Source organism: Pocillopora verrucosa, chromosome 11 (genome assembly GCF_036669915.1).
Source record: "Pocillopora verrucosa isolate sample1 chromosome 11, ASM3666991v2, whole genome shotgun sequence".
In the NCBI taxonomy this organism is placed as follows: Eukaryota; Metazoa; Cnidaria; class Anthozoa; order Scleractinia; family Pocilloporidae; genus Pocillopora; species Pocillopora verrucosa.
Genome location: NC_089322.1, coordinates 1,953,035 through 1,971,371, shown reverse-complemented (window position 1 = coordinate 1,971,371; position 18,337 = coordinate 1,953,035). Strand labels below are relative to the sequence as shown.

General features: G+C 38.7%; 2 protein-coding genes across 2 annotated transcripts; one reads left to right on the top strand and one right to left on the bottom strand.

Annotated features, from left to right (window-relative positions):
• Positions 1 to 416: 416 nt before the first annotated feature.
• LOC131769421 (uncharacterized skeletal organic matrix protein 5-like) lies at positions 417 to 12,239 on the top strand. The gene is made up of 5 exons (XM_066174809.1): positions 417 to 471; positions 8,661 to 8,816; positions 8,993 to 9,041; positions 9,855 to 9,987; positions 11,583 to 12,239. The coding sequence occupies exons 1-5, from the start codon at positions 417 to 419 to the stop codon at positions 12,096 to 12,098; spliced, it is 909 nt and encodes a 302-aa protein (XP_066030906.1). The 3' UTR covers positions 12,099 to 12,239.
• A 2,083-nt stretch (positions 12,240 to 14,322) lies between these two features.
• On the bottom strand, positions 14,323 to 16,369 carry LOC131768331 (uncharacterized skeletal organic matrix protein 5-like). Its single transcript, XM_059084062.2, has 4 exons — positions 16,181 to 16,369; positions 15,963 to 16,008; positions 15,279 to 15,411; positions 14,323 to 14,977 (listed from the first exon to the last, which is right to left on the bottom strand). Exons 1-4 carry the CDS (start codon positions 16,323 to 16,325, stop codon positions 14,462 to 14,464), a joined length of 840 nt encoding a protein of 279 aa, XP_058940045.2. The 5' UTR covers positions 16,326 to 16,369; the 3' UTR covers positions 14,323 to 14,461.
• Positions 16,370 to 18,337: the final 1,968 nt, after the last annotated feature.

The window sequence follows — 18,337 nt, the reverse complement described above, 5'->3', positions numbered from 1 at the left end:
TTCCCCTTTGTATATTTTTCTGTTCTTTGAAACTTTTTTCTGTTGTTACTTAGAGATTCTCTTCTAAGAGTGGTTGAAAGGGTATTGACTCAAAACGGGAACAAGGAGGGAATTGAATTGTAAGGAGGACAGTTTTATTATAAGTTTTAAGCACGAATATCACTATTAAGTAGAATTTTTATCGGTCAGATGGTTGCAGAAAAGTGCTACAAACATCCTTTTAAGATAGGTATGACGAAGGTAAAAATTCTCTCAACAAAGCATAAGGCTAAAGAATGCGCTTAGGTAAGGAGAAGTTGTAGCGAATGTCAATTTAACGTTTTGTTGGTTGTTAAATTGTGGTATACCGTACCTTCTTCAGATATTATCGAGTCTCACTGAAATCAGGAGGTACTCAAGACAGTAAAAAGACAGCCATGAATCTTTGCGCACTCATCTTTGTGGTTTATCTCGCCATTGGCGCTGCTGCAGGTAAGCCAGAGAAAGAAAATTTTCATAAAAATGATGGAAAAGTAGTCATATCTTGAGGAAGTCATCCTGCTGAACACTGGGTAAGGTTTTAAAATAATCGTTTCATTTGTTTCAGCATTCCCTTAGCTGCTTTACATTTGTCTCACGGTTTTGAATTTCGGTTACATTAAAATTTATCATTGGGCCATTTCGAAAGTTCATAATTCAAATTTCCCACGACATTTCACACGCATTCTTAGTATATCACAACTCACAGAAGTCGGAATTCTAGAATTTGAAAATGATGAACGAGTCATCGGAAGGTCATTCGAAATTATTTTCACAGACTTTTACTCTTAATTTATTTTCCATAGCCTCCGTTATTGTAAGCCACAGGACAAAACAGTGGTGAAACTGTGATGCTGCATCGTGAGCCGGAGTATAATGGGGTAATTTAGTATTGTCAACTAAGTTGATAACGTAAATTGCCCACCGTATAGAGTTTAAAAGCTGGTGTTTCGAGCGTTAGCCCTTCGTCAGAGCGATAAGGAAACCACATATAAACAATAACCAGGAAACGTAATGTGAAGGCTGAATCTACCTCTAGCGATTAACGTCACAATAAGTTGTTCTCATGATCTCTTCAGGGCAGCGGTCACGTTCCTGTAAAGAACAATCGCTAAATTTGTGGGCCGAGAGAGGGTGGCAAATACACAGAAATTTTTTTGCAAGACAATAAATCAAAGAAAAAAACGATTTATGCAAGTCAAGAAGCGCAGAAACAAAGGAAAAAAATCATGTATCAACTTTCTCGACGCTGCTACAGGATTGCGCCTGAAAAAAAGGAAAAAAGACACATCCGTGTAAAATTTTCAATAGGTTTTTCCCTCAGACAAATACCTCGGGAGTTCGAATCGGAATCATCGCTGATCAAGAAGGAGATTGCAACTTCCCTGATTCCAGAATCGGATTTGGTGGAGAATTCGAAAATGCGTGCGGAAACGGAGCCTCGTGGAGTGCGGAAATAAATACGATCTAAGGTGCTAAAACACTAATCATTGTTGAGAATTTGGTAAATGTCCGAAACTGTGAGAGGACCTATCACTGATCGAGTGCGCACGCACACGTGTGGATAAATGCCGAGAGGTTTCACCGACAAAGCAAGCATTACAGCCCACACATAAAAACTTTTGAACCACACACGAGGGATCGGGTCTTTCACACCAAACATATTACCTACTTTAAAAGATGAAAAAAAACTTAATATCTATGTTATTACAATAACGCTAAGCAAAGTGGCGAATCCTTTTTTGTGTGACAACAGAAAAAAGTCCAATGTAGTTAAGGTAATTTAAAATAAAAGGTAGGCGTGGTGTCTGAAAAGGAAACCATGCAAGGGACTGCACTCATTACGAGTCAGCGTGAGGTACCGATTATAAGCTGATTTTTAAAGAAAGATTACCAGAAACGTTTGTCAGTGAAGTTTGTCTTCAGATTAAATAAGCCGAAACCCATCCAAATCTCTTCATTACTGAAGAGTTGGGAAGATTAGAGAAGTGGTGGTTCTATAGACACATCAAATGAACGGTGCTTGCGGAAGTTGTTTAATGTTATACCACAACTTTGGGGTAACATTATTGTTTTCATTATTTCAGTTTTGTATTTTGTAACGTCCAGAAGCGTACTTGATGTTATATTATCTAAATGAATGTATCGTTTATCATCAAAGCAGCTGAGTGACAATTTATTTAGTTCATAACTTGTAAGTTGATGATTGTTGCTCCCAATGGTTTTCATTTTATGATGCATTTGTTTGTTTGTTAATACATTTTTATAGTCTTCTTTATGACAACTTTTTATTCCTTCAGCTGTTCTATCACTTTTCTCATTATCGTTTTTATAAGAGTACATTTTGATCTAAAGCCAACGAATTGAGTAATTGCTATACTAGAAGTCTCGTCTTTTAACTTGCCCATTACATTTTTGTTTGTTTTATCAAAATATGGAATTTTCAGGATAGTCGCTATTGTCAAATTTATTCTCATCATTCCAAAAATCTTGATGAACATCTTCAATTTCAATTTCATATGTCAGCGAGACTGTGTCTGTGAATAATAATTTTGCTTTGTCACCAAACTTCTTTACAATACAATTATAACGAGAATCGTACATTAACGTCTAGGAAAGATCAAGAATACACATACCTACATATGCCGGCGTTTTTAAAGTGACTGATCCTTGTGCATTTAAATGTCTGATATGGCAACATTGTAAACATTGATCATCTTCATTTTTGAGGTTTATCAATCCTTTTGTGAAATTTCTAAGTTCTGACGGTATTTTAAGATGACGATCCTTTTGGGGGGTTGTATTTAATAATGTTGAGATAATGATTATCGATTGAATTAATAGTCCAACTGGAGCCTTCAGGTATCCTACCAGGATCTTGTTTTTAATCTCTTGGCTTGAATCTAATAAATCCAGATTAATATCATTTTCATTAATAACCGTCTTGGTTTTACTTTTGAAATAAGCTGTTTTAGTGATTGTGACGTCCCCATCGAACTTATTAAATACCATTCTCAAGATTTCAACAAATTTAAAGCCTTTCATTTCATCTAATTGTTTTTTAAGATTAAATTCAGTAGCTTTGCCTGTGTTTTGCAATTGTGTTGAAGGATCTTAATTATGTCTTACATGGTTTTGTTGTGTCTTATATTGCCTCCAATGATTTGGTGTATCCTTTTAGAACTTTATTTGTTTGCTCTATTTTTCTTCTTGGTGTTGAAAGTTGTTTATCTACAATCACCTTCTTTATCCTTGGTTTTGGGATGGTTTGTAATCATCTTTGAACTAAATTGGTGTAGGGATGATATTATCCTCATACCCCTGCACCATTCTTCACGATTCTCAATACAAGTTGTTTGTCGGAGCTTTCTTGGATTATGGCGGCTAAAAAACTAAAACATCCGTACCGTATCGTGTTAGTATTTCTCTCGGCTGAGAATGAAAATCGACAACTGGAAGATTTGCCACTGGCCGATTTCAGCCGTTTACCTGAAAGACTTCTTCTGTCGTTAAGGACAAAGTCAATAAATGAGAATTTTGTAAATTGGAAATTATGACCTTTGTTGTTTTTGTAATCATGATTCAACACATTTTTCACGTACCTTCTCAGTTTTATGTTTTGTTAGGCAAGAAAGCGCCAACGCACTCTACGATTGTTATTCGAGGATTATGGATTCATTTATTTTTATTCACTAATGAAGTCGACTTTTCTTCTCAGTAAAGGGCTATTGTGTTTATATGATAAATGGTTGCTTGTAGATATGGTAGATAACATGGTTGATTGTAGATATGGAATTTCTATTCTCGTGTTCAACTCGACATCTCACTCGTTCGCTGCGCTCACTCTTGAACTATCGAGTTAAACACTCGAAGAGAAATTCTATATCTACGCGCGCCCATGTATTATTCTGGAGCAATTTCTAAGGTATATGTATATTTTAAACGTGAAGGTTTTTGGGAGATTCGAACTCCCTTCTCTCGGTTCAAAGCCGGGCGAACTAGGCCGCATTTCAAAAGGACCACCTAAATTCCTGATATTTTCACATAGACGTTAATTATTAAAGACAGCTATCTTACCATCTTTGTCGATTACCCGTTCTAATATTGGACAATGGGCCGGCGAAACATTTACGAAATTGCATAGGTCGAACTTTTTTAGGAAATCGTTGACTTTGTCGTGCTTGATATGTGCTCTTAACCTAACAGTAGCTGAAAAATTGCTCAGAAAGGCAAAAATCGCTCGAGGTTACTAGAGCCTTGTTTTCGTTGCCGAGAACAATCGGGCCAGGCCTTAGCAGAGGGCCGGAGGCAGAAATAAGTAAAATTGCTTATGATTCATTATATAGCGGGGTAGTCTTGACGTAAATCCGAGAATTCTGATTGTTTCTTACTTGGTCCGTACTCTACCATACGGACCGTCTCCGGTCATAAGCCATGTTTTTTTAGGTCGCAAAAGCCAACAAATTTAAAATAAACAAGTTTGGTCTGAGTGCAATAAAATAAACCACTATCTAAAATCGCCACCCACGCTTGCTCGAGTCGTACTTGGGAATATTGGCCCTCTTTCCTGACAGTAAAGACCTCTCTGTGCTGGGTCTATACTATCAAGAAATCTAACCAAAATTCCTCGGCAAGGCCCTTACGCTCGGTTAGTAAGAAGTTAATTTTAATGAAATGATACCTCAGATCTTGCAAAATCTTTATCGTACATCTGGAGTATGAGGGTCTCATTAAAGTGAAGGCTCTTACGGCTAACGGTTAAAACTTTGGCTAATTCAAGGCTAACAGTTAGTTTCCTTCTGTTCTTTTTGATAGAAAAAATTCTTACGGTCAACTTTTTATACGACAAATGGTTAAAATCTATCAACTTTTACGCTTACGGCTACTTTATAACATGCTTTTTCTAAAACTTACTTAAGTGATCAAAAAGGGAAGTTCTTCCCCAAGCATTTTCTTTTAACAACACAGCTGACAGTAAGTAAACATTCAAATTTTCATGAGAAATACCATTTGCTTGGCAAATTTATTTTCAATAAAATTTATGTTGGCTCTAAAAAGGTTTGATATATGATCGAGCATTTTGAGTAATAATGATGTTTAGACTAGAATCTCAAAACTGACTTACAATCGTGATCCAATTTGATTACTCAATTGCATGGGAAGTCGCCAGTGAAACACATTGTACAAAGTATGGAGTAGAGATAGCCAATCAGACATTCATAAAAAGGAAATTATGACATCTTACGAAAAAAAACCATGTTTTTGTGACAAAATGGAAAAAATGAGAAGGCGAGCAGTGTTATAAAGTCTATATTAAAGTTCACAAGGCAACCAGGTGGACAATCAGACATGGTTTGATGCTACCGTCGAACCTCGATTATCCGGATTTCTCGATCATCCAGACTTTTTCTCTAATCCCATTTTTTCCTGAATATTTATTAGCCATGATTGAGATCCGTAGCCATATTTTTTAAAACTATGCGTTGAAAAGTGAATTAAACACATGTTTGTTTCGCTTTCAAAAAGCAAAAGCAGCGCTCGCACGCGTCGTAACTATAATGAAGAACATTCGAATGAGGTCTGATTGGCTTAGAGTTGCTTTGTTGCTAAGTGAGATTTGAAACGCGTACCAAACTGACGTTTGATCTGTCCTATAAACTCGTGATCACAGGCATTGCACAGAATAGAATTATATAGTGTTGGTTCGTTGTTCTTTAGTGTCAGTATCCTTAGGTTTGGCGAAAATATGCCCTTAGGTCTGAAAAGGTTTTTGAGCGAGTTTAACGTTGTGGCTATTCATACAGGATTGATATTTGATAAAGTAACAAGAATATTTAGACTAGAATCTCAATATCCTAAGTATTTGATTTTCATTTGCGTGAGAAGTCCCCAGGGAAAACACTTTATGCAAAATATGGGGTTAAAATAACCAATCAGACAGTCAGAAAAGAAAAATGAAATATGATGAGTGCTATGGGAAAAAAAAGAAAAGGCAGAAAATATTATAATGTCTGTAATAAGAAGAGAGACAACCAGAATAAGAAACTGAGACGTTTACTCAGTCAAATCCACATGGTGACCGACAACGAATATTTAAGTAGTTGAACTTGCGGAATCAGGTCCTTAGAGGACGCACATGCTGCTAGGTTTTACAATGTAACGCATCTTATTTTAACAATAGCAGGTAATTTAGTGTTAACAACTGAGTTGAAAGCGTAAATTGGCCATCGTAAGGGGTAAAAAAAGCTGACGTTTCGAGCGGATTGTGTGTGGGTTTATATGCAGAAAGTGGAGCGACGCTATTGGTGGGAATATGGAGACGAGAGAACAGGAATAAATTAGTTAAGGTTTTGCGTTGCCTTTGTGGACCGCTTTAATGACTATGTCTTTGCGTTTTTGCGTATTCATCTTCACATCCATCACACGTCAAGAACTCCGCAACTCCGCAAGAACTCTAGCCAATCTACGTTTTCAACTCAGTTGTTAACACTAAATTACCCGCTATACTCTCCCACCGACGCAGCACCACAGTTTCTTTACTGAAACTTACCCCCTTTATTCATTTGTTATTTTAGCAATGTCCTGCGGCGAAGTTTAAAGAAAACCCAGAGGGAGAGCCGTATTGTTAATCCAGAGGTCTCCCTAAACTTTACTTGTGATCACCTTGTTTCTTCTCTTACCTCGGGATAATTCGCAGTGATTTTTTAAAATGCTATTCTGCTCACTGGGAGCAAGCGAATTCGTTGAGAAAGTCTCGAAAGGAAGTTTAGAAAGAGGCGATTAAACGCTTCAATTTTTTTATGCATTATGTCTCTGCCACTCTCTGAACTACCAGAATTTCCTCAAGCCATTTCTTGTTGAATTTTTCTGTGGTGTCGGAAAAGTAGATGCATCTGAAGGCTGCATGCGGGGCACTAGCCTCGACGTTAAGCCCCTTGCATTTTCATCCGCTAAGCTGGCCTGAAGGCGGGTGATGCCTTGTATGAGGCAAATCATTACCTGGCTTTTGGCCGAAGTTTTCAACAGCCTCTCTAGTTATCGCGTAGTCTGATTAAAAGCAAGAGTCAGTCAAAACAGTGAAACTGCAAGTTTTGCACTGATAAAGGTCTGGTTTATCTTTCAACTGGTGATGTCGTTGTCGTTTTATAACAATATGTTTTGCAATGAAATAAAAGATACTCGTACTGTTAGTTTTTGTGATACATCAGCTTCCATATCCCAATTTTTCAAACGACAGCGATCATATGCTATTACATAAGGCAATGGAAAAATTTGAAAAAAATTGAAGCAATGAAATGCTTTTTCGTAGTGGAAGTAAAATACTATATATCCGGTTCTTTCTTGGGTTCGATGCACACGGTCCATGTGTGCGGAGATATACAAGAGCTCCTTTCACATTGCTAAGGGGAGCGGAGACTTCCGCAAGACACAAACTGAGAGAGCGTCAAGCCGTGCTTAACTATCTTCTGACTGAAAACCTTAGCTTTAAGAGCAGATCTGAGAATTCGAGAGCTTTGGGGAAAAGAATCCGAGGCTAATGAACCGAAATCAGTGCATTAAAAAGAAAAGTTTGCAATGAACTCATATAGGAAAATTGCAAGGCTCGTGATTTTTCAACGGAAGGAGTGATCTTCATATGAATTTTAAATCATAATGACCTTGGCTACACTTAAAATATTAAAGTTACATTTCTTTAGTTTACCGAAAGCCATTAATCATTTTGGAAAATCCTGACCCCGTTTCACGCACGAATTGTAGAAAATTCACACGTCACAAATTCAAAAGGAAAACTCGTGTGCTATTTAGATTTTCACGAAATGAAAGAGAAATTCACAGGTCACTTGTATTTCAGGCAGCAAATCACGCCTCACGCTGATTCATAACTTCGCGAACGAATAACGCTCGCCTTAAAGGAAATTTCACCTGTCTCATTAATTTTAGCGTAAACACGCATGACGTTTACCATCATCGTTTAGCTTGAAAGATTTGATGAATTACGACATAAATTTACGTACGAATAACGCTCGTCTTAAAAGAAATTTGACGAGTCGCATTAATTTTGGCCTAAACACGCATCGCGTTTTCCATTATCATTTGGCTTGAAATATTTAATGAATTACATAACTTTACGTACGAATAACGCTCGCCTTAACGGAAATTTCACGTGTCACATTAATTTTGGCCTTAAACACGCATTACGTTTGCCATCATTATTTGGCTTGAAAGATTTGATAAATTTCTTACCTAACTTTACGTAGGAATAACACTCGCCTTAAAGGAAATTTCACGTGTCGCATTAATTTTGGCCTACATGCATCACGTTTTTCATTATCATTTGGCTTGAAAGATTTGACAAATTACATTGGCTCTCCAGTCGTCAGTATCCATGGCTATTCGAATTTCGTCTACAGCATGAATACCACTATGAATCAGAATTGCTATCGGTCAGTTGGTTAAAGTTAAAGTCTGATGAATGTAGAAATTCTCGCAACAAAGCATAAGGCTTGACTATAAACTCGAGTACGGTGAAATTGTAGTAAATGTCAGCGGCGATTCATGTGTATATAATTTGGCGTTTGTTATAACTTCCTCACTTATCGTCGAGTCTGGCTGAAATCAAGTGGTATTCAAGACAGTGTAAGAAGACGAAAGCGATGAAACTTTGTGCACTCATCTTTCTGGTTTATCTCGCAATTGGTGCTGTTGCTGGCAAGAAAAAAAACTTTGCAGCCAAATATTGGACAAGTTGTCAGATCTTGAGGACCTGATTAACAAGAAACAGGACTGCTGTGAACCAAGTAAGATGTAGAAGATCGTTTCTGTTGTTTTTAACGTCACTGCTTTGTTGGTCCGTCGATTCTGAATTTTGGTCGGATTAAAAGTTATTGTTAACATAGTTTGGAATATTCACATTTATCCAGTTATGATTGATTGCACTCATCAGCCTAATAGCTTTCTCATCTCAAACCCGTAGAGCCCGTCCCGTCTGGAAATTCCTGCAAAGAAATATACGACCACGACAGGTAAGGAACGAACGATCGTTAAATTTGTGCCTGAGCGAGGGTGGGTAGCAAACAAACATATCGTGAAAATCCTTCTACAAGAAAATGCGCGAGAGAAAAAAAAGTTATAAAAACCTAGAAAAAAAAAAAAACAAAAAACAAAGAAAGAAAGAAAAAAAAACATGCATGCAAAATTTGAACGCAGAATAATTTATGCAAGTTGTAGCCCCCTCAGGCTCTGTGGTTATCTGATGACCCTCCCTTTTATACTCTGATAGCGTAGACTGACCACCCCCCTCCCTCTGTTGCCCTTTAAAAACCCTGTGTTCCGCCCTAACTCTCCGACATTCCCCCCCCCCCGCCCACCTTCTCTTTCCCCCTTCCAACCTGGCGCTGACTATTGACTGTTCTCAGAAAAGAAAGATGAATAAATTATGTACTATTATGTCTCAGAGAGTTCCGGATTTTATCTAGTGAATTATATTTTTCCTAATCGATACCAGGAATTGTGTGAGTGATTCAAGAGAATATAAAGTAGACTGGATTTGTCGGTTTTGTTCTCTGATATCCTGCTAGCGCGGCTCTGAGCTCCTGTGTGGGTGCACATGTAACAAGCCCTCACCCGTTGGAAATTTTAAGACGTCTCCGTCCTATTAACCCTGATTTTGCTTATCTCAGTAGTATTCCCATTGACCGCAATAGCCAAGAAAAAACTTCTCCGCACGTATTCTTTACGATGTCACGCTGCGCTGCTTCTTTTTTGCGTTGCGTGACATTCCAAAGAACTACCGCGTAGGATTCAAAGAACATAACACACTGATACTCTCTTATTAGTGACAGCCCAAACAAGGCGTATGACCTCAAGCTAGGCGATAAAGATGTGTCTGTGTACTGTTCCATGAGCGGGGAGCTTGGAGACTGCGGTGGTGGGGGATGGACGCTGGTCATGAAGACTGACGGTGCAAAGGTATTTCAAACATGTTCAAGGTTCCAAAACCCTACCAACTCATTGTTTTTCGAATGTAACGAATGAAAACTTTGATTCGTTTCTCTCACTCCTGCTTGTTTCCCATTGTCTCTCTTAAATCAGTGAATGTTTTATGGAGCACATGAAGGTCTTCGCTCAACCAGGATGCAATGCAGGCTTAGTGAACATTCTCAGTATTTTCTGTATAATAATCTACTTGCGCTTCTAATTGGCTGAAAACAAATGCATTCTCATTTAACACGAGTGCAAAGCTGTAACAGGAGTGCAAATTACAAATAGCGCGTGCACGCTTTGAAAGTTCGTCTGCCTTGACCTCTGTGATGTTTTTTTTTCATGTACATTATTAAAAGCAGTAACATGATTTCTCTTGCTATTTGTCGTGTTTGTTTCGTATTTGCGAAAATGAAGCCATCGAAAAGAGGCCGTCCTGCACAATGGAAAGCCACCATATTATATGGTTTGTTAGATCAATTCTAAAAGCCTTGGAATAAGGCAAGAAAACAAACAGCGAGTCCTTTGAGGCCCTGCTAGACAGCATTTCGCAGGATAATCAAACAGAAGGCTCCTCTCGGCACTTGAAAGACCGTCAAACGGGGAAACATTTATAATCCATCGCAAGTTTAATTCCATGGAAGTTTTTGAGTAACCTTTCTCTCCCGGTTGGATAAAATTCAGAGATGCATTTCTCCAAAATTTCCTTTCATTATTCTTTTTATATTTAAGCGTATTTTGAAACGCTTCTTGTTTTTATTAAAAGTGGAGTGTGACGAATTTATTCGTAGGAGGCGAAGCACTTCTTTTATGAATCCTTTCTTTGCGCCTGATGAATGACACCGGCGTTTCACTGGTACGAATAAATATTTAAGTATTCGAAGGTCTCTATCTCTTTGTAATACGTTTCGACGTCAAGGATCGAGTCCCTGTTAAATCTTTTGCTTTTGTACACTTTTGTCGAGTACATAATTTCTGAGTCTGATATTTCTTCCGTGAATAGTGATTGTATCGTGGCAAGAGAATATATATTGTCTTGATCGTGGCTTAACGTAGCTGTTTGGCCGTCTTACAAATTCTTCAATTTTGTCTTTGGTTCTGTTCTGCAGACCGGAAACGTCGTCCATTATGAGCGATTTAGTTTAGTTTTCAGTGTCGTAAAACCAAAACCAAATTAATCACAACGGCCAATCAAAAGAAAAAAAATATCCCGGACAGCCAATGAAAACTCAAAGTAAAAACAACCAAACTGCCTAAAGCGCGGGAAAACGCAGGCGACCAAGATGTGTATAGTGTTAGTTTTACATCTGATCGGTTGAGTGGCGCGATTTTTAATTTCTGGACCAATCACAATGCGAGGTAAAGCAAACCAATGAAATCTCGGATTACTTTCGACATTCAGTTGAAAATTCCTCTATTAAGGCACCTGACCTGGTGAGAGATTGGCGCGAGTTTGATGGAGCAATCCTAGAGCAAAGAGAAGCGATACTGGTGCAATCCCGGATTGCTATAGACACTAGCTTAAAAATTGCCTTTTCTCCAATGCACTGGATACTAAGTTGAAAATTTTCTTTTTCTCGCAGCACACCTTTAGTTACGATTCAAAAGCGTGGTCTTCAATGTCTTCAGTCTCTCCCGAAAATGGAGACACGGGGTTGGATAACTTGGAGACCTTGTTACCAACGTACTGGCGCACGTCCTTTACCAAGATCTGTCTCGGCATGAAGGTCGATGGAGTAAACAGGTTCTTGCGAGTGGATAAGGCAGCAACCTCACTGTATGCCCTCATTGCTGATGGTCAGTACCGTGCAACCTCCCTGGGTCGAGATGCATGGAAGGGACTGGTTGGTCCCAAAGCCTCCCTCCAGCGCAACTGTAATCGAGAAGGGTTCAATACGCGGGGAACTTTAAGTACTCATGCTAAGATGCGAATTGGTATCATCGCTAACGAGCAAAATGAATGTAATTCCCCTGATTCCAGAATCGGGTTTGGTGGATGGGGATCGGTAGCCGAAGTCCCGTGTGGAAACGTAGCCAGGCACGGCGGGGACAACGGAGACCAAACCATCAGAGCCTTCGGATACATCTTCGTTCAGTAAAGACACTGAACTGCTCTGCTCAAGGAAAAAGCTGCATATGACATAAAGCATGCTCTTATCTCAGTAATGGGGATTTTAAATGTGGGTTTTTGCTTTTGCTATTAAATGAAGGGAAAATAAAAGTGGGTCAATGAATCAAAATGATGCTTCTTAATTTGTGTGTGGTAGTTACTCGAAGGAGGTGGTGGTGTATAATTTTTACTCCCTCCACGAAGTTGCTTTACTTAAATCATATCAATACACTGTCTTTATGGGAGCCTTTTTTTCTCTTAACAACATAATTCGTTCAGCAAGGGCTAAATTCTAAAAACTAAAATTACACAAAATAAATGGCAGAAAATGACAGACCTCTCGTTATTTATCGCCTGAAGGAGAGGGGCTGGGGTCCTCAAATCAAAAGATGCAAAAACAATGAATATAGTTACCATATCTTTGATTCATCCACCATGTCGTCGAATAGGCGCCTACCTCGACCGACTTCCGTAATCGACCTGCAGTCCCGTATCCTTTCGATGGGTACGATCAGTAAACAAGCGACAAAACAGTTAGGACCTGATTTGTTTTTCTGCGCTTCTTTCGAAGCAAAAATCGTTTCTTTTGCAAAATGTCCTTGTAACATAATTTCTCAGTATGTATTTGCCACCCTCCTTGACCCCACACTAGTTCCTTATTTTGTCGGAGACTGGGCCCCAACATAATTAAGTTTTGATTGACACTTCACGCAAGTTATCATGCATGTCGCTTTTGAGGGGATGTTTTTTCTCAGAAGAAGGTGTAAAAAAGCACTGAGTGAATTTGAACAAAAAAATTTAAACTAGGAATGGTGTTTTCAAAGCCCTTCATGCTGGAGGGCCGGGGATGAATAGATTAATTTATTTTCTATCTTCTTTGGCGGCATTTATGAAGAATTTCATTTAAAAAAAAATTGTCACCTATAATTTATTAGAAATTACGACAAATACGCAAATTTGTAACGCAACGTCGTGAAAGGAAAAGATCCGTTCGTTCCACACGGATCATGAATGTTTAAAACGTGATAATTAATGTTTATGACGGAGCTTGAACTTGGACGTGAGCTAGATATCAATTTCGTCAATAAGTTTTCAGTTTCTTGTAATTTGTTTCTAAATATGAATATTCTTGTACGCACTGTTACCCTGTATTTCGAGCATTCGATGTTCCGTTACTTTTGGTTGTTATTTGATAAAAGTAAAAATGTTTAACATTTTCCTTTCACAAAGCTGCGTGTTCAATGAATGTCAAGTTCAATTTATCTTTTTCACCAGCACAAAATATTCCTGCTAGGCGACCGATGTCAAAAACGATAGTCAGGCGCGTATGCGAAACTCTAGAGGTAAGCCGTTGAAAATGGGTGATCTCGATGAAGGCAATTTTTTGGACAAAAATTTTTTGGACTCTATTTTTTTTCCTTTTTTCTATTAAGCTCATGTCGCTTGTATTCGGCGGCTATTTTTTCTGCTCTTTAATCTTGCATTCAACTGTAACAAAGTATACATTACTTTTGGTTGTTATTTGATGAAAATAAAACTGTCCATCCTTTTCCTTTCACAACGTTGTCTTTTCAGTAGACATCTCATCCAATAAATCCATCATTACTCTACAAATTTGCGTATTTGTCGTAATTTCTAATATATTACAGGTGATAATTTTTTTAAATGAAATTCTTCATAAATGCCACCAAAGAAGATAGAAAATAAATTAATCTATTCCTCCCCGGCCCTCCAGCATGAAGGGCTTTGAAAACACTATTCCTAGTTTAAAGAAGCGCAGGAAAAACAAATCAGATCCTAACTGTTTTGTCGCTTGTTTACTGATTGTGCCCATAAAAAGGATACGGGACTGCAGGACGATTACGGAAGTCGGTCGAGTTAGGCGTCTATTCGACGACATAGTGGATGAATCAAAGATATGGTAAGTATATTCATTGTTTTTGTATTTTTCGGTCTGAGGACCCCAGCCCCTCTCCTTCAGGCGATAAATAACGAGAGGTCTGTCATTTTCTGCCATTTATTTTGTGTAATTTTAGCTTTTTGAATTTGGCCCTTGCTGAACGAATTATGTTGTCAAGAGAAAAAAAGGCTCCCATAAAGACAGTGTATTGATAGGATTTAAGGAAAGCAACTTCTTAGAGGGAGTAAAAGTTATACACCTACAAGATAGATTCTCCTTCGAGTAACTACAACACACAAATTTAGAGGCATCATTTTGATTCATTGACCCACTTTTATTTTCCCTTCATTTAATAGCAAAAGCAAAAACCCACATTTAAAATCCCCATTACTGAGATAAGAGCATGCTTTATATCGTGCAACTTTTTCCTTGAGAAGAGCAGTTCAGTGTCTTTACTGAACGAAGATGTATCCAAAGGCTCTGATGGTTTGGTCTCCGTTGTCCCCGCCGTCTCTGGCTACGTTTCCACACGGGACTTCGGCTACCGGTCCCCATCCACCAAACCCGATTCTGGAATCAGGGGAACTACAATCATTTTGCTCGTTAGCAATGATACCAATTCGCATCTTAGCACGATTACTTAAAGTTCCCTGCGTATTGAACCCTTCTCGATTACAGTTGCCCTGGAGGGAGGCTTTGGGACCAACCAGTCCCTTCCATGCATCACGACCCAGGGAGGTTGCACGGTACTGACCATCAGCAATGAGGGCATACAGTGAGGCTGCTGCCCTATTCACTCGCAAGAACCTGGTTGCTCCATCGACCTTCATGCCGAGACAGATCTTGGTAAAGGACGTGCTCCAGTACGTTGGTAACAGGGTCTCAAAGTGAGCCAACCCCGTGTCTCCATTTTCGGGAGACACTGAAGACCTGGAAGACCACGCTTTTGAATCGTAGTTGAAGTTGTGCTGCAAGATGAGGCAATTTTTAAGTTAGTGTCTAAAGTAATCCGGGATTACACCAGTTTTGCTTCACTTCGCTCTATGAGTGCTTCATCAAACTCGCGCCAGAAAATACTGAGAGTGTCCACTACGTCCGTATTGCATGCTGGTTTAGCGTGGCCCCTTAATATGATCTATAGAACATTCACTGACTTAAAAGAGACAAAGGGAAGCAAACAGGAGTGAAAGAAAGGAGTCAAAGTTTTCATTCGACATTCTTGAAAAACTACGGTCCCAAGGGTTTCCAGTTAGAGGGGTTCCACTGTACCTTTGCACCGTCAATCTTCATGACCAGCGTCCATCCCCCACCACCGCAGTCTCCGAGTTCCCCATCCATGGAACAATACACAGACAGATATTTGTTCCCAAGCTTGAGGTTATACGCCTTGTTCGGGCTGGCACTAATGAGAGAGCATCAGAGTGTTATATTCTTTGAATCCTACGTGGTAGTTCTTTGGAATGTCACGCAACGCAAAAAAGAAGCAGCACTGCGTGACATCGCAAAGAATACGCGGGGAAGTCTTGGCTCAGCGCTATTACGGTCAGCGAGAATAATACTGAGATAAACAAAATCAGGGTTAACAGGACGGAGACATGTCACAATTTCCAACGGGTGAAGGCTTGTTACAAGGCTATTTAGGTGTTTAAACTGTACTCTTGATGTGTAGCCAAACAGGAGCCCAGATCCGCACCATCACGATATTAGAGAAGAAACCTTACAAATCCAGCCGAGTTTACACTCTCTTAAATCACTCACACTGATCCTTACATGTAAAGGGGAAGAGATGTGGAATTCTCAACTGGCATAAATTATTTTTATATTTTTTTCTTTTTTTGCGCTTTTAGCTTTTTTTCCTACAGTGCGCAATTTTTTGCAGAAGGATTTTCACGATATGTTTGTTTGCCACCCACCCTCGTTCAGTCACAAATTTAACGATCGTACGTTCCTTACCTGTCTTTTTCATATATTTCTTTGCAGGAACTTGCGGGTGTTGGCTCTGAGGAGATGAGAAAAACTTTCAGGCAATCGATCATAACTGGGTAATTACCAAAATTCCAAACTATGTTAACAATAACTTTTAATCCAGCCGAAATTCAGAACCGACGGACCAAAAAAGCGGTGATGTAAAAGTAACGTTAAAACGACAAAAAAGATCTTCTACATCTTACCTGGCGGACAGCAGGCCTGTTTCTTCTTAATCAGGTCCTCAAGATCTGACAACTTGTCCAATATCCGGCGGCAAAGTTTGTTTTCCTTGCCAGCAACAGCACCAATTGCGAGATAAACCAGAAAGATGAGCGCACAAAATTTCATCGCTTTCGTCTTCTCACACCGTTTTGAATACCACTTGACTTCAGCCAGACTCGACGATAAGTGAAGAAGTTATAACAAACGCCAACTTATAAACACATGAATAGCCTTGACATCTACTTCAATTTCTCTTTACTTGTGTTTATATAGTAAAGTAGTTTGAGGTACCAAAGCACTTTGAAAAAGTGATCTTGTACAAAATGCCAACCCTCTACACTACATTCTATATGATGGAATTATTTGATGAGATCATTTGATGAAATCATTTGATAAAATTATCTGATAAAATCATTTAATGGCATCATTTTAAGGAGTCCTTTTTTAATCACAAAGCGTTGGAATACCATAGGAGAATAGCAATATGATCTGACGGCATTTTTCCATTGGGTGACACAAAAACAGGAAGTTGATGATGTAATATATGAGGGAGTTTCCCGAGGAAATTAGTCATTAGATTGTCATGTGACAATCATTTCTGGGATGACAATGAGTGACAACATTCCTGGGGTTAGCATAATGATCAAAATTGTATTTCAACATTGTTGGGGGGCGGGGAACTTTTATGTAACTTCTTGGAAATGAATTTTAAACATTCTGTTTGCTTTGTTAAGAAGAGTTACGATTACGAAAGGGAGGCGTGCAATTGTTAAACAAAAGATGTGAGAAAAGGTAAACTTAGTTTGTTGGTATTGTTTCAATGATCGACTGTCAAAAACAAAGTGATGATAAAGGGGATTATTACTGTTTATTTGAAGTTTTAAATTGGCCATTATGACAACTTTTTCCATTGTTCATGTCAAATGAGTCATGTTTTAACTTACGCTTGGAAAAGTGATGTATCAGGCGTTGAATATTAGGCGAGTGTGCGCACAGCATTTTAATTGATCTAAAGTGAATATAAAATGCATTAAGTATTAAGACTTTCGTATTTTGAGGCAGACCACTTCCAAAACTGAACAAGGTAACTTCACTAGGTAGGGGATGTCTTTTTTTTTGTAATAACGTTACATGAGGCAATATTAATTATAAAATAATTAAAATAGTACGCGCGCTCTGATTGGCCATAAAACCATTTTACATGAGCGTATGTAAACACGGTTTTCGTTCCTCTTTCATTAGTTATTTTATAAAAGAAATGTAAAATGGTTTCCGTGTTTACATAGCCTGATGTAAACACTTGGGAGGTTGGGAGAACACTCTTTCCTACGCTTATCTCGTGTTCTCCCAACCTCTCGCGTGTTTACATCAAGCTATGCACCGAAACGTCATTCGAAATTATTTTCACAGATTTTTCCTCTTAATTTATTTTCCATAGCCTCCGTTGTTGTAAGCCACAGGACAAAACGGTGGTGAAACTGTGATGCTGCGTCGTGAGCCGGAGTATAACAGGGTAATTTAGTATTGTCAACTAAGTTGATAACGTAAATTGCCCATCGTATAGAGTTTAAAAGCCGATGTTTAGAGCGTTAGCCCTTCGTCAGAGCGATAAGGAAACAACATGTAAACAATAATCAGGAAACGTAATGTTAAGGCTGGATCTACCTCTAACGATTAACGTCACAACAAGTTGTTCTCATGGTCTCTTCAGGGCAGCGGTCACGTTCCTGTAAAGAACAATCGCTAAATTTGTGTGTGTTGCGAGAGAGGGTGGCAAATACACAGAAATTTTTTTGCAAGAAAAAATTATTTATGCAAAACAAGAAGCTCAGAAAAAAGGGAAAACATCATGTATCAACTTTCTCGACGCTGTTATAGGATCGCGCCTGAAAAAAAGGAAAAAAAAAACACATCCGTGAAAAATTTTCAATAGGTTTTTCCCTAAGTCAAATAACCTCGGGAGTTCGAATCGAAATCATTGCTGATCAAGAAGGAGATTGCAACTTTCCTGATTCCAGAATCGGATTTGGTGGAGGAGGGTCAGAATTCGAAAATGCGTGCGAAAACGGAGCCTCGTGGAGTGCGGAAAACGGAGACAAAAATATCAAGGCTTTCGGATACATCTTCGTTCAATAAAG

Excerpts from the sequence above, each read along its gene's own strand:
- LOC131768331 (XM_059084062.2), bottom strand. The coding sequence starts at position 16,325 with ATGAAATTTTGTGCGCTCATCTTTCTGGTTTATCTCGCAATTGGTGCT. Across the intron at positions 16,009-16,180 it reads ACAGGCCTGCTGTCCGCCAG|AGCCAACACCCGCAAGTTCC; the intron begins GTAAGATGTAGA and ends TCATCTCCTCAG. Across the intron at positions 15,412-15,962 it reads GAAATATATGAAAAAGACAG|TGCCAGCCCGAACAAGGCGT; the intron begins GTAAGGAACGTA and ends CTCTCTCATTAG.
- LOC131769421 (XM_066174809.1), top strand. The coding sequence starts at position 417 with ATGAATCTTTGCGCACTCATCTTTGTGGTTTATCTCGCCATTGGCGCT. Across the intron at positions 8,817-8,992 it reads ACAGGACTGCTGTGAACCAA|AGCCCGTCCCGTCTGGAAAT; the intron begins GTAAGATGTAGA and ends TCAAACCCGTAG. Across the intron at positions 9,988-11,582 it reads TGAAGACTGACGGTGCAAAG|CACACCTTTAGTTACGATTC; the intron begins GTATTTCAAACA and ends TTTTTCTCGCAG.